This window comes from Cydia strobilella, chromosome 2 (assembly GCF_947568885.1).
Source record: "Cydia strobilella chromosome 2, ilCydStro3.1, whole genome shotgun sequence".
Taxonomy (NCBI): domain Eukaryota; kingdom Metazoa; phylum Arthropoda; class Insecta; order Lepidoptera; family Tortricidae; genus Cydia; species Cydia strobilella.
Window position 1 is genome coordinate 25,179,912 of NC_086042.1, and position 14,931 is coordinate 25,194,842.

A 14,931-nucleotide genomic window follows, 5' to 3' on the forward strand; every position below is an offset into this window, starting at 1 on the left:
AGGCAGTCTACCGTTTACCTGTGGCATTTGGTATGCCTGTGGGTTTTAAAATTTGTACAAAAATAATATGGACATTTGCGCTTACTCTCCAGCTATTTAAATCCCTGTGCGTCGGCCTTTATATACTCAGGAAATAAGGACGGATGCTAACATCCCGCCGTCACCGGGAGGCCTAGGGGCGTCATCCGCGATTTCTGATGTTGCCTGTTCGAATTCGACCTCGGGCACTGAAACTTGGACTTGCTTAGTATGTACTATGCAAAAAGAGGCTTACCTATCTCACCTACCTTGTAAAAGTAGCGGTAATGTACCTGCTTAGAAAGCAAATATACTATAATTATTGTCGAAACAGTATCTACTACAGTCAGCAATAATAGTAGTGGATGAAACAACGCGCCAAAAGTATCTTACCTCGGTGAATTTTCCTCGAAAGTAAATTCTGCTAACTTCAATTGATTGTGCCTATTCTAGTTGTTGTAATCGAAAACACTAAAGCCTAATAAGCTTCAGTACAAGCCATAATCAGTATTTTATACATCACCTTATCGTTCGATTTTGAGCTTTCTTGAATGTCTCAGAAAGTCCTTTTTCACTTGCATTTTTAAGGCAGACTTTGCTTGGTCTTGTTCGAATCACACTGAATTAGGTGTTGTTTTCGATCTTATTGCATATAAATTTCAAACATGGGGGTTGGAATGGAATGAAAGTGCACTTGCTACTGATTTATGAGTATTTTATAACACTAATAAATATAAATTTAGCTACATTTGTACTGGCCCAATTTACACTGGTTGAAATAAAATTTCGTCGCATTTTCAATATAGGTATAATATATAATATTACAGCTACAACCTATCTTTAAGCACGCGACGTACTCTTATACAAATATTGATATAATTGGGACTCTTCTTAGCACTGAATTCAAACTAGACTAAATATTTCAATTTAATTTCTTTTAGCGGTTAGTAAAGCCGTGATCCTTTCGGCTAATCAAACATTGTCATAACCAGATAAAGATAAAGATAAAGATTCTTTATTTGCAAGAATACTTAATTCTAAAATACAGATGTTGTTTTTTTTAAATATGGTGTACAGTATTCAGTCGCATAACGACATGCAAATTTTCAAAAAAAAAAAAAAAATGTTATCTAATAGTATAATTAATAGATTAAAATTCCAATATTAAAATTCATAATAAGTAATTGATTGATTAATTAATAATAAGAACACTCATTAAAAATCATTTTTTGAATAAGAATTCGTCAAAATTATTCAAATAATTTTGGTCGGGAATAATTCGTATGAGAAAAAATTGAATGAGAATAACTTATTCTTAATCAAATAAATACGAGTATGATTTTTAATTCTAAATAATATTCCACGAATAAAAATGTAGTCTGGGTACCGTATAAGGTAGAGTTAGACCAAGTAAAATCTGCAACGATTTTGATAGCATACGCAGTGCAAGTGTTATTTGTACGTCATAATTTCATAGAAGTTTGACGTTTAAAATAACACTTGCACTGCGTGTTTTATCAAAATCGTTGCAGACTTTTCTTGGTCTGACTCTATACTTATAGGTCTACCTAAATTAAAAACAAATAAATGGTATGCCAATCGTTTGCGCTACGACAACGAAACGCTATCGGTAAAACGGTATCTGTCTCTCTATCACACTAATATGTAAGAGTGATAGAGACAAAAAGCGCTTCGTTGTCGGAGCGCAAGCGATTGGCATGTTGGCTACGCACCCAAGGTGCCTAGCCAAGTTACCATTTTTTGTTTTTAATTAAATAACCAAATCATTAGGTACAATTTAGTTGTCGGTTTGCGAGCGGCAATTCAACAAATCTGGACGCACTTAAAATCAGTCGCATGTATCTCATCGCATGTATGTACTGTATGTAGATCTGATTGCAAATAATGTATGGGCCAAGGGCCTAGATTGCAAATGGCAAGTCACATCCAATCTTCTCACATCGCGCAGTGATCCATTACTGAGCCAAGACAGTGGATTTGTTGTACTTAAATCGTAAACCTGTTTACTTATCGACTCTAGAATAACAGGTGAATATTACCAGAGCGGCCAGCTATGTGACCCGTCAATTGTTTTGTCTTAACAAAGACATGTAAATAACAAAACACTATTTCATGTTTTAGATGGCGCCAGTAACACCAAGATTTGCAAGGTCTTTAAACGAGCAAAGAGTATACGTGGGCTAAAAGCAATCAAGAGTTTGTAATACATTTTCGAATTGTACTGAATAACTTTCGGATCCGGATACAGATCAGGATAATTTCATACTAGTTAGATCCGGGTGTGAGTAGTAGACTGTCTATGAACAAGAGGCCTAGCCAAGATGCCCATGGTCTATCGACAAACGCCAAAAGAAAAGTACTTAAAAATGCATTGAGATGACAGATGCTGCAAAAAGTCACGCGACTATTTCCATGCATTATTTTAGTTTAAATAATCTATGCTAAGTTTAAATAATGTAAGGGCAATGGAGAGAGCTATGCTCGGGGTTTCTCTGCGTGATAGAGTCAGAAATGATGATATCCGCAGTAGAACTAGGGTCACCGACATATCTCGCAGAATTGCAAACCTTAAGTGGCAGTGGGCGGGGCACATTGCTCGCAGAACTGATGGCCGGTGGGGCCGGAAGGTTCTGGAGTGGCGTCCGCGTACCGGAAGACGAACTGCCGGTAGGCCTCCAACGAGATGGAGCGACGACCTGGTGAAGGTCGCGGGAATTCGGTGGATGCGAGCGGCACAGGATCGGTCGGAGTGGCGAGACTTGGGGGAGGCCTATGTCCAGCAGTGGACGTCTATCGGCTGACATGATGATGATGATGATGAATCTATGCTCAAATTATTTTTTATTCACTGAATCAACCTAAATCAGTCTTTAGCTACGATCCGTTTACCATATTATCGCTTTATACCACAAGTGTTTACATTTACCATTATTTATGGTTTATAACTACCCATTTATATTCCGCATTTTCCGCTATTGCCTCAGGCATTTCGGTAGTTATGTTGTTAGACAGTTTGTTAACTTAACTACGTAAATATAGGTATTACGTTAATGACTTGAATATTAAGATGTTAGGAAATATCGTAGCATGGGCATGGGCGTACTTTACTTATCAGCACAGCAAATTTTTAATTTAAATTGAATTAGTAGTTCACTTGCTCTCGTTAGGCCGGCATTTTAGGTACTACCGTTGATGTCACATAATAATATCGCTGCCTGTATAATACTAAGTATGTGTTGCGCTTAAAACTCTAGGGGTACCTCTGATAATCTCTGATGATCTATGAGTTATTTTAAATAACTTATTAATCCTTTAAGAATAATTATGTATTTAAAGCGATTTTTAATATACGCGGACCAAGTTAATAAAATAATAATAGTTTATTGGTAGCGAATGACGACCTGCGTCCTACACGTGGTACATAGACCCGAATTAACTTTTGACTCTTTGTCAATTAGATAAATTTAAGCTGGCAAATATTGAAATCCGGTTGTCAGGAGGTTAAGGCACTAACTCCACCATTAGTAATTTCTTGTATTGTGCAATAATGGTTAAATAAATAAACACTTGCAAAATGTCTTCAAGAACCCAGTTCACTTTTAATTATACATTATTCTCAAAAAGCTTTCCATGTATTCTTATCTGGACAAGATGTTTATAACCTTATAGAGCTGGTAGGTATGGATGGTATTCGTTTGTTTCTTTAATGGTACATGAGAATGCTATTAAGATTGTTAATGTCAAGTTAATTTGTATAAACAACGCCGCGGAGTCAACGGTTCCAACTTGGGAGTTTTACATTTATTTATTTTAATATTTTCTGTTCCTTTTCTATGTGAGTAACTGATAAATACATAGGTACATCTACGTTTTATGGTACATTCATATTATGGTATCTAAAAGTGCATCTTGTATTAGCGGTAAATTGAAAGAACATCATCTATTAACAAGATTTATATAGCATCTTCTCTACATAGTATAAAACAAAGTCGCTTCCTGCTGTCTGCCTGTCCCTATGTATGCTGAGAGCTTTAAAACTACGCAACGGATTTTGATGCGGTTTTTTTAAAATAGTTAAGAGTGATTCAAGAGGAAGGTTTATATGTATTACATCAACATTGCACCCGTGCGAAGCCGGGGCGGGTGGCTAGTAAAGGTTAAACTTCAGTTGCAAGTACAGCAACTTTAATGGTGCAGTGTTCCAGCGGCAAAAATCGAGCAAAGATTACTTTGATAAAATGAGAGATAGAGTTAAATGTTTGCGACCGCGCGACTTTTCACAGGTTATGATAAATATACTTACCATAGTTAGTAAAATCTCTTCTTTCCAGTCGTATCTTCATTGATAAGGTCGTGATTACCACAGACGCTTAGCACCACTTTCTTCTAGGCACTCCTATCCTGCGCCATTTGCCGGCAAGCCTGGGCTTTGGGTCCTGCCTTTACTGTATCTATCCACCGAGAAGGTACTTTTCCTCTACTTATCTTCCCTTCTACGTGACCGTACGTTAGTACGTACGTACGTCTACGTACGTCTACGTTAGTACAATAGATACATAATAGTTTTTACTGACAATATACAAACAATATTCCAGTCACAATAGCTCAACTGAAACAAGGAAATACCTACATAAATCCTAGGCCGTAAAACCTAGTATTAGCACAGATCATATAATACTGTATTAGTATTACTGAACACTAGTTAGTGCAGTCTATAAATACGCCTAATTTCCTCACACGACACGACGCGCGTGCTACTTTTGCACAATATGGCTTTCAGGAGCATACACATTGTTATCTGTTTAAAATCATACTGTTTCAGTATCGTCTGCTTTATATATATGGTTCCTATATAACATATATAAAACAAACTCTTTTTAATTTTCAAATAAATTGGTTGTTCAACAAGATGATAAAATATGTAAAAAAAATCCTTACCAGTAAGAGGTTAAACAGAAAAAAAGTGTACTATTTCCTTTTTTTTGAAAAATCATCAACTTTTGGGTATTCAGAATCACGATATCAATTTAAAAATAACCCCCGTAAACACAACAATTTGTCAGCCCTGGCTGTAGAGATCTTGACCTTGACCCTCGATTGCGTGGCGCTTCTATGCGTCTTATACTCGTAGTTGCTTATTCTAAGAATTAGACGCACAGTGGGCTTACATATGCCACATTTCAATACAAGTACTAAATCATAAACTAACACAGTATTATATAAAAGTTTGCTATTTGCAGAGATTTGAAAATTAAAAGCCTATGACGCGTAAGAATACCTATAGGTATTTCATACCTATCAGAGGGCTTAGCACAGGAGCACCGCGAGACGAGTATAACACCCGTCTTTTTCTGACTGTAAAGAGTCACGGTTCTCGCACTTAAACTATCGTGAGACATATTTCAAAATATTTATCAGTACGGTTTTTACTCACTATTATTTTTAGTCGCTTTTGGCGACATGTTTCGGATTCTTTGGGAATCCATCCTCAGGCACGAGTGACCGCGGCGGTTGTGCGTCGTGTAGGCGGGCGGGCGGCGCGGGCAGTGCACGACGTACAACCGCCGCGGACACTCGTGCCTGAGGATGGATTCCCAAAGAATCCGAAACATGTCGCCAAAAGCGACTAAAAATAATAGTGAGTGAAAACCGTACTGATAAATATTTAGTCACGGTTCTGTTTAAAGAGTAACGGGTCGCTGGCGAGATACTGTCACGGCGCTCCTTTGCTAAGCCTACTACCTAGAAGAATTTAAGCATGCCTATAAATAATATTAAAAAAATAAAAAAAACATTTATTTCAGAAAACATAGGTTCCATAATATGGTTAGTAACTCTTTACTTAAGAACTATGTTAGAATATTATTTAAAGGAAAGGAAAACTAAAATAAATTAAAATTACATTAATCTCAATCAAATGAGTTCTAATTAAATTAATATATAAATAGGTAACAAAACAAAAACATAAGATGCGACCACACCCTCCGCCGCTTCATGCATCCCGTGAACTCCTTCTCATAACATAACTATATCAAAGCATTTTTTTTACCAATTATGGACTAATGATGCTCAAATTGATAGGATGCACGATAAATATAATTATAAACTGAATATAAAGAAACTGTTGCTTTTATTTGTTTTGATTTAAGCAAACACATGAACATGACATATCATCTAGTAAATTCATTCGCAGGCCTAAAAAACGGTGTCTAAAACGTGTCATAACATATTTCTGCCTTTGCACGATGTAGGTACCTCTGTTTGTTTGTCATACAATGCGGCATGGCATGAATGTCACATTAGTTCGCATCGGTCTAGTGAACATATAAAGTACTTAATTGTACCAGTCTGTACAATATAGTCTGATTCAGGTATAGTATATTAGTGCAATTGTGTTGACAATGAATGAAAAAAATATCAATGAAATCAGTTACAAAAAAAAGCATACGAAAAATTATGACGGCGAATTATTGATCATCGTCGATTAGCAGTTATACCTATAACAATTATACCAGTTATACCGAATATAATAACATGAATCCGCTTTTCAGTTTTAATTAATCGTATGGCATTTAGTTAATATATACAGATACAGAGAAATCATAAATCTAACTCCAGAGAATTAATCCACTTGATAGCTTCGTCGTTCAGTTTTATCAGGTCTTCCGGGGGCCTCCAGTATATCGAGTAGATAGGCACTCTTGGAAAATATGTCGGATACTCTGTTCGTCGGCACCACAGTGACATGCAGGAGACTCCACCTACCCGCAACGATATTTATATAGGGCACAGCGACCGTGGCCGGTGCGCAATCTATTAAGGTACACCAACTGGGAGACGAAGATTACTCGCGTCCGCAAGAAGATTACCCTGTGTTGCCTTGCACGTATCTCCCGGGTGGTGCTAAAGAGTAATCAACCTTGGCTGCTACACTGCTCTCAATGAGTCTCGTAGCCTATCACTAGATAGTGCAGAGATTTTTAGATGCTTACCAGACGCTTTTCAGTGCCAAAAGTGGAATGAAAGACTCAGTTTTTATTAATATTAGTGATATAGTGCTAGCCTATACCTATTATAATTCACCAAGATGCTTATCATGCTCCTATGACTTGTATTCCACTCAAGCGGTTGGTAGTAGCCAGCAATATACACATTATGAAATGACCATGCAAATGTGCGGCTGTGTGTACACTTTAATATAACAACATTTAATTTTTACAGGATCATATTGAAAAATTGATGCTACCTGGACGTAATGTCAATGTGATTGATTCAACACAGTGGTCCAAGCAACAACAACACGGACAAAAAAGTGAAACAATGTTAAAATGAAAGTGTGTGTGGGATAAAATCGCAAATAACTAGGATGTGAAACGATGTTGGCATGTGTGCGGGCGGGCAGAGAGGTTCGCGCGCCGGACGGACACACCGCGCAACGCAGTGTGCAACACAGTGCGCAACGCGCACGAAGCTCACAGCGCAACTTCGATTGGTGGATTGTACTGTTTTTCGTGCTGCTTTGCGTTCGGTGAGTGAATTTTTACTATATTGTAAGTTTAAAAGCACACACGTAATACCTTCAAGGGCTACATGGTGCCTCTATAACATGCTTGAAAAATAGTTTATAGAATCAAATACGATAGAATGCTTACTCTTAAATGAAAACATTGTTTTCAAAAGAAAAAGAGATGTTTCTGGTGCTCTAAGGCATTTGTTCCTAAATGAATTGAGGTATATTCGTTCATAAACGACCAAAGACTTATGTTTGAGAACTTTCTGCCTAAAGTCGCACATTAAATTATCTTTGCATTACCTTTCAGGGTAATTTCCCTCGGGTTTAAAATTACTTAACGATCCTTTCTACGTAATTTCATCACTATTATCATTATTACGTTAAGCACGTAACACATTTTAGCAAAATTATCATTTTGTTATCATGATTGCATAATGGCAGATTCATATTGGTAGCTTATAAGAAATAATGTAATAAATAACGTCAATAAACGTCGAATTATCGAGTTATACGTCATTCTTATTGAGGCATCGACATGAGATTGATGAAAAGAACCGGTCAAATATGAGAGGTAGTATATATAGTAAGAATTCCGTGAAGTAAAAACACTTGTTTCGAAATCTGAGTATATTATACTTGGTCTGAGGTAATATATTTATTTGAATATAAGCTAATATGTAGTTACCTATTCATTTTTTTAACTTAAATGTTTATCTTGATCAAACATTTTTACATTCTTTACATGATTTACCTGGCGTGTCTCCTCATGAACTCGTTATTAAATATTAAACTCCTTAACAAAAGCTAAAAAAAAAAATTTAGAATTGTTTCATTCTGCAATGTTTTTTTATTATATTCTGCATTAGTATGAAAATAAAATAATTCAGAATAAGTACAAACTTTTTTTAAGATGTTATTCGAGACAATTCGAGTCCAGTGTAGTCTAACTGAAAATTTATAAAAATTGGTTGAGATGACTCGGAAATAACTGATTATCTTGCTGAATAAGACGGAAACGGAACCCTAAACTAAAAGGATGAACAGCATTATGCGGTACCCTATAATTACGCCCAATAAATCCGCGATGTGGTATAAAAACCGATTTACAATAACACAAAACAAACAAAAACCACTACGCCCTGTTGAAGACGTGGGCTGAATAGAAAATGTGTAGTTTCGGTATGAAAGAGATAAATAGAAGCATTTATGGATTATTTTAGCTTTTTTTAATGGTTTTAGACACATACGATGAGTAAGCAGCAGCAGCAGCAGGCAGGTTGTTAAGTTTTTTCCTAAATTTCGTGAATTTGTTATATGGTTTTCAATATTCAAAACATGTAACGCCCGAGTTTTCGCTTTATTTTAGTTTTTTTTTTATGTATGATGTTTTTATTTGTTTCTGCGAATTGTACAGGGTAATTATTTATACTTACTACCTATTAAACATATACTTACTTACTCGTATAGTTTGGTCAAAATTGATACGAAGGTATACACACGTACCAAAAAAATATTTGGGTAAACAGTAATACAAAGCAGCCGGAAGCCTACTGGCAAAACGACAGAAACCCCAAATTTATATATTGATAATAACAAAAATATCCTCATTTTTAATATTATTTGGTAACTATTCTTCTCGTAATCACGATCCCATCTCTATTTATATAATAATAAACGTATCGTCAAGGCGTGCGTAGAATATAATTCCTTTTGCAGAGTTTGTACGCCCACTGGGCCAATTATGTTTTTTTTTATGAAAAAATGCTTGTTAACATTTTTGGGTTCTTAGAATTATTGTAAAGATGTTTATTGTTATGCCACTGAATGGCGAAACTGAGGCCAATTATTATTATACACGTTTTTTTAAAGAATTTTGTGAATGTTGTCAATCATGGGGGATATTTTTTGCTATTTAATTTCATTAAATGGGAAAAAAACGGATACTCTAACATACACACTACACTAATTCATATTTGTAGTATTAACATTTGCAATTTAGAAATAGATACAAGTTTTTTTCTCAACTAACGTTTCTTTTATGACCATAAAACTAAAGTTATAAAACGACCCATTAAGCTTTAAGCTGTTTTTAATTTAATCTAAGCTTAAGCGGTGCCTATAAAATTAAACCTTTATTTTACTACTTTAATCCACCGATGACACGTAAAACCGCCATAATTTGAATATCTTAGAATAGTTCAATCTAATCTTCGTCAAAGTCCGTAAAACTTCGTGTTACATCGATTTTTACGGCATACTAAATAACGCATTACTTGATTTGGGAACGAACTTAATGCAGCCTAACCTATCATTACTGCCAATCCTTTCAACGGACTATAACTTGAAAGACAGTGTGAAATCACCTTTATCTTTACTTGCATACACGAATTTAAACCCTAAAATAATCCAAATAAGGTTCAAATTGGTTTAACAGTGGTTTCAGTTATGACAGCGGATCATTTTGAATTTGGATCGTAACAGCCCCGCCTACTCGCCCTTCGATTCCGTAAACGTCTTCGACGTTTACGCAAAAGTTAACGTTTTCTCATTATGGAAATTTGTTCAGTGGGTGAACTTAAACGCAAAAGTTAACGTTAGTGAAGGATTGGGTGTATGATTAGTGCTGTCAGTCAATTTCCGTCGGTTCCGATTGCGTGTGACTCGTGTGAGTGATGTAGTAAATTTGTGAAGTCACGATAGTTGGTACTCGAAACGTCTATACTCATCTGTTTGGTGTAATTTTCCTTTCCAGTATTAAGTAACCTGACCATAGATCAGCCATTGAGAGCTAATCATTGTCATTTTTCATCGTAAAGTACTAAATAGTAAATACCATACGCAGGCTGTAACTATTCAGCGAATGCGGACTATTTCTATTTATATTTGTATAACTATTTAGATTCTTCTTAAATGCCCCGTGATTGTATCTTAATTTACACAAAGGCCAGATCGGTTCAATGGAACTCTGCTTGAAAGTTAAAACTTTAATTAAATCCTCATATTTTACACACATTTTTGACGCAAACATGCACTACCTATACAAAAACAAATTTAGGCCGAAATCAATGGGCCATTTGTTTCTGAAATAAACTTTATTAAGAAAATCACATTAGTTACGTAATTCCGGACATGCTACTTCGTATGCTGTTGCAACACCGGTCCCTGTCAACGGCGCAATTACTTTACAGACATGCAAGATTAATAGTGATCACCACCATTCACACTTCATCGACTGCCTATTGAGCTTTCATTTTACTGGAATGTCGACTTTTTCATACATTTTGCGATGTAATTTATAATGTTAACTACATGCCGTAACATATACATAAATATACCAAAGTTTTACCTAGTGTTTAATTTTTATAACGGAGATATACTCTTACCCCCTTATTCGTGAAATTTTACGGGCCTGATTTAGTTAAATTATATTTTATCCCTTTCTTACAAATACAGACGTCAAAATGACAGATAAAGACAAACGATCCAAAGGTAATTCAGGCCAGTAACGTAACGCGTTTATGAATAACGCCATTAAATTCTAGTCGTAAAAACCAGACTTGTAGTTTTTTAATTCGGTTACTCATAGTTTACAATAAGATTCAAAATAAACAAAATTGTCCAATTCTAAATACAACAATAAAAAATCGCTTATTAACAAACTACACATATAACATTGTGCTGTGTAATAATCTCAATAATCTTATTTGAAATATAATACGGCAAGCAAAATAAAAAAGGGAAGAGCCCTAAAAAGATCGCGCGATCAAATATTTGTTAATGAATTACAAGCAGTCTAAATAATGAAATATTTATTTTTATTCAAAACACTCATTAAAAACCGGCAATGAAGACCGCACCGAAATTAAAGATGAAATGAACAAAAAATAAATTACAATAAGGTAATGACGTCGTTTATTTCTGATGGAATTTTGGCCAGTTAATTGTTTCCATTAAACCACTGTGCTAACGTCCAACACAAGTGCAATGAATAAGCGTTACTTTTGGTGGTTGAATTAAAGATGCTTTTAGTTAATAAGTTTTATAACTCATCGTTCATTTGAACAAAGGAACATTTCATTAAGTCAAAACTGTCAGAGTAAATAATAGTACATTGTGCAACATGGGGCGTAAGTTAAATATTGCAAACAAGAGTATAGTTAAATCTCGACGGCTTGCTGGAGTGATTTATACTCGAGTTTGTAATATTATTACGCCCCGAGTTACACACTATGTTTTTCATCACACTTGCGATACAAAAATGAAGTATAAAGACAAAAAACTGTTAATTATAATACTAGAAACTTCGTAACTCCCTAGGGAAAACGCTTTTTCTATAGTTCCCGCTAAGCCTGCGTGCAATTCCACATTTACTGAGCGAGTGTGATCAAAAATACAATTCAACACCGCCCGTTACTTATTTATTTACGTCCAACGCAAGCTTACAGTATTAAATTCACAACAGATAGGTATTACGCTATTACTGTGCAATGCAACCCGTTAAATAATAAATTATTTTCCAAATGTAATCGTTGGCAATCAATAAAGACTTTTTATTAAAGGGGATATATATAGTCCGATATACGACTAATTCCGATATTTACTGATATCGGACAGACCAAAGATGATAACGTGGGACCATACAATGGACACACGTCCGTTTCACATTTGAGTTTTACGATCAATTTAAAAGTAAATTAAAAACCTTAAAGCGTTGGAAATAAATGGACAACTTTATATTGGCAAAGTAATTTATTGACGTTTAACGCCTCTGGACATACTGAACAATGTGGCTATAAATAGATTAGTCAATTAACTTTGTCAAAACCAGCGACAACAGATGTCAGCACTATGTTAATTAAGTATTATAAAAAAAACAAAAAACCCGACTGCACGCTAAAAAGAGGAAAACAAGCCCCACAAGAAATATTGCTTAATCAAATGCTAAAACCAAGCTATGGAATGCCGTTTAAACAATATAAAAATGCACTATGAAATGTGTATGTAATCGAGTTAAATAAATAAAAACTTATTCTAAATACTAACTAAATTATAATTTATAAATGCTGATGGTAAGTATCGCAGGCGGGGGGGCAAGTATCAAACCATCAAACGTGTGGGGTATCTATGGATAGGTCTTCAAAAATGATATTGAGGTTTCTGATATCATTTTTTTTCTAAACAGAATAGTTTGCGCGAGAGACACTTCCAAAGTGGTAAAATGTGTGCCCCCCCTGTAACTTCTAAAATAAGAAAATGATAAAACTAAAAAAAAATATATGATGTACATTACCATGCAAACTTCCACCGAAAATTGGTTTGAACGAGATCTAGTAAGTAGTTTTTTTTAATACGTCATAAATCGTAAACCGCAATTTACCTTTCATTCAATCAACTATAATATAAAAATAAAAAAAATAAAAAGTACGGAACCCTCGGTGCGCGAGTCCGACTAGCACTTGGCCGGTTATTTTAAAAAAAATGTCATTAGTCACAACTCACAAGGTTTTGCCAGGATTCAAACCCAAGACCGCTAGATCCGAGGCCAGGTAATCAACCTAGCTAACCGCATCATTAATTTATATCACAAGTCAATATTTCTATTTCGCTGATAATTTTGATTCCTTGTTTATCTCTATTTTTTGTCTTTATTTTGTTTGATGATTCATAATTTCAACTTGATTTTGCGCTTAAGTAGGTATTAATGAGTGCCCCGTTCAATTATTTAAGGTTCTGTCCGTATAATATATGTCCTTCTGTCTATCTACCCGTCGTCCGGGACTTAGTTCAGTAGCCATTCCAATAATGCCAACGAAGGTCTTTCAAAAATCTGGGTTCGTAAAAAAAGTTCAGCTTGCAAATTATTTTGTAATTGTGGATGTGGGTGGAAACCCCGCCACGAAACTTATTAGCTTTATACGGTTAATTATTATTGGATATGTAAAAATATCACGGTATTTTAGTAGGTATATAATAAAGTAAAGAATACTATCACCAATAATTTACCTGAACTTCGTTGATTATCGTATTATATTTCCCGATATTTATCGACCGGAATCACGCTAAATATTTATTTTTATTCAAAACATATTGATTATTGTCATTGTGCTGTGTTTTCCATAGACTGAAATTGTTCAGGCCCCTATTTTACCACGGTGACAGGTACGACAATTGTCGACATCACTATTGCTAACGTCACAGGCCTCCATGAGCACCGCTCCACCGCTTACCATCGGGCGGGCCGTATTTCTGTTTGCCACCATCATTGTATTCAAAAAACTTTTATTTTATTTTATTAGCCTACTTTGGTGTCCCACTGCTGGGCAAAGGCCTCCCCTCGTTTTCTCCACTCGACCCTGTCATCGGCATTTTCCCACTATTTGGGGTAGAATGCGTCCAAGTCGTCCCGCCATCTCCTTTTTGGTCTGCCTGAACCCCGGCCTGCACCGTCTATGGTGCTCCGTGGGTCCCACTCAGTAACCATTTTGGCCCACCTTTCCGGGTGCATGCGACAGACATGTCCCGCCCAGTCCCACTTAAAAAAAACTTTATTATATCGGCAAAAAAACAGGTAAGTTTATGATGATGATGATGACAATTGTCACAGATTTAAAAAAAAAATTGGTAATTCTTGACAGGAAATGAGTTCTGTGTCGGAATTTCGTGACAATTATCGTGTTTCTTGTGACAATTGTCATTAGCTTCGCAAAATAAGTAGGTACTTATTTATTAGCGATATAATGGAGTTTTTTTTAATTAAAATGTTGGTGGCAAACAAGCACACCGCCCGTCCGATGGTAAGCGGTTACCGTAGCCAATGGAGGCATGTGACGTCAATAATAGTGATTTCGACAATTGTTCCTTTTTGACTACGGAACCCTAAAATGGAAAATATCCACGATAGAAAAACCACAAATAAGGCATGTCACGTACAAGTACATTTCCTTATCAGAATGTCTATTAAACAACATGAAAATAGATAGTTTATCTCGTGAGTCATGGAGGCGTTTTATTAAATCAGCTCTGGCTGTACCATGATGGAGACATTACTTACACGATTACAGTCTATTAGTATACAGTCGAACAGATAGTGTATCGAGGGATGACAAATACTGTGATAATAGTAATATATAATAATCATTAATAATAAGTAGGGAGTTTAATATGGAAATTTCTCTGACAGACACAGGTTTAGAATGACAGAGAAGTATGAAAAGGGGAAGCTATCATATATGAACATTTCATGAGTTCGAAAGAAGCAGGCTATAGCTCTAGGCTCTTTGATTATAGAACAATTGTAGGTACACAGATTGACATAGTCCCCTCAGAAGATCAACAAGCTGTTGTGGGTACTAGGAGCGACGTCTAGCAGAGAAAACTTT

At 35.6% G+C, this 14,931-nt stretch overlaps 1 protein-coding gene across 3 annotated transcripts in view; it reads left to right on the plus strand.

The window, feature by feature from the left end:
• Positions 1 to 14,931, plus strand: part of LOC134753553 (protein Wnt-7b) — a 78,670-nt gene that overhangs the window by 30,144 nt on the left and 33,595 nt on the right. For all 3 annotated transcript variants that reach the window (XM_063689473.1, XM_063689464.1, XM_063689479.1), the window contains exon 2: positions 7,261 to 7,567. In XM_063689473.1, coding sequence (XP_063545543.1) covers positions 7,416 to 7,567 — 152 coding nt within the window. In that variant the 5' untranslated portion in view covers positions 7,261 to 7,415. The remainder of the gene's footprint in view (positions 1 to 7,260; positions 7,568 to 14,931) is intronic.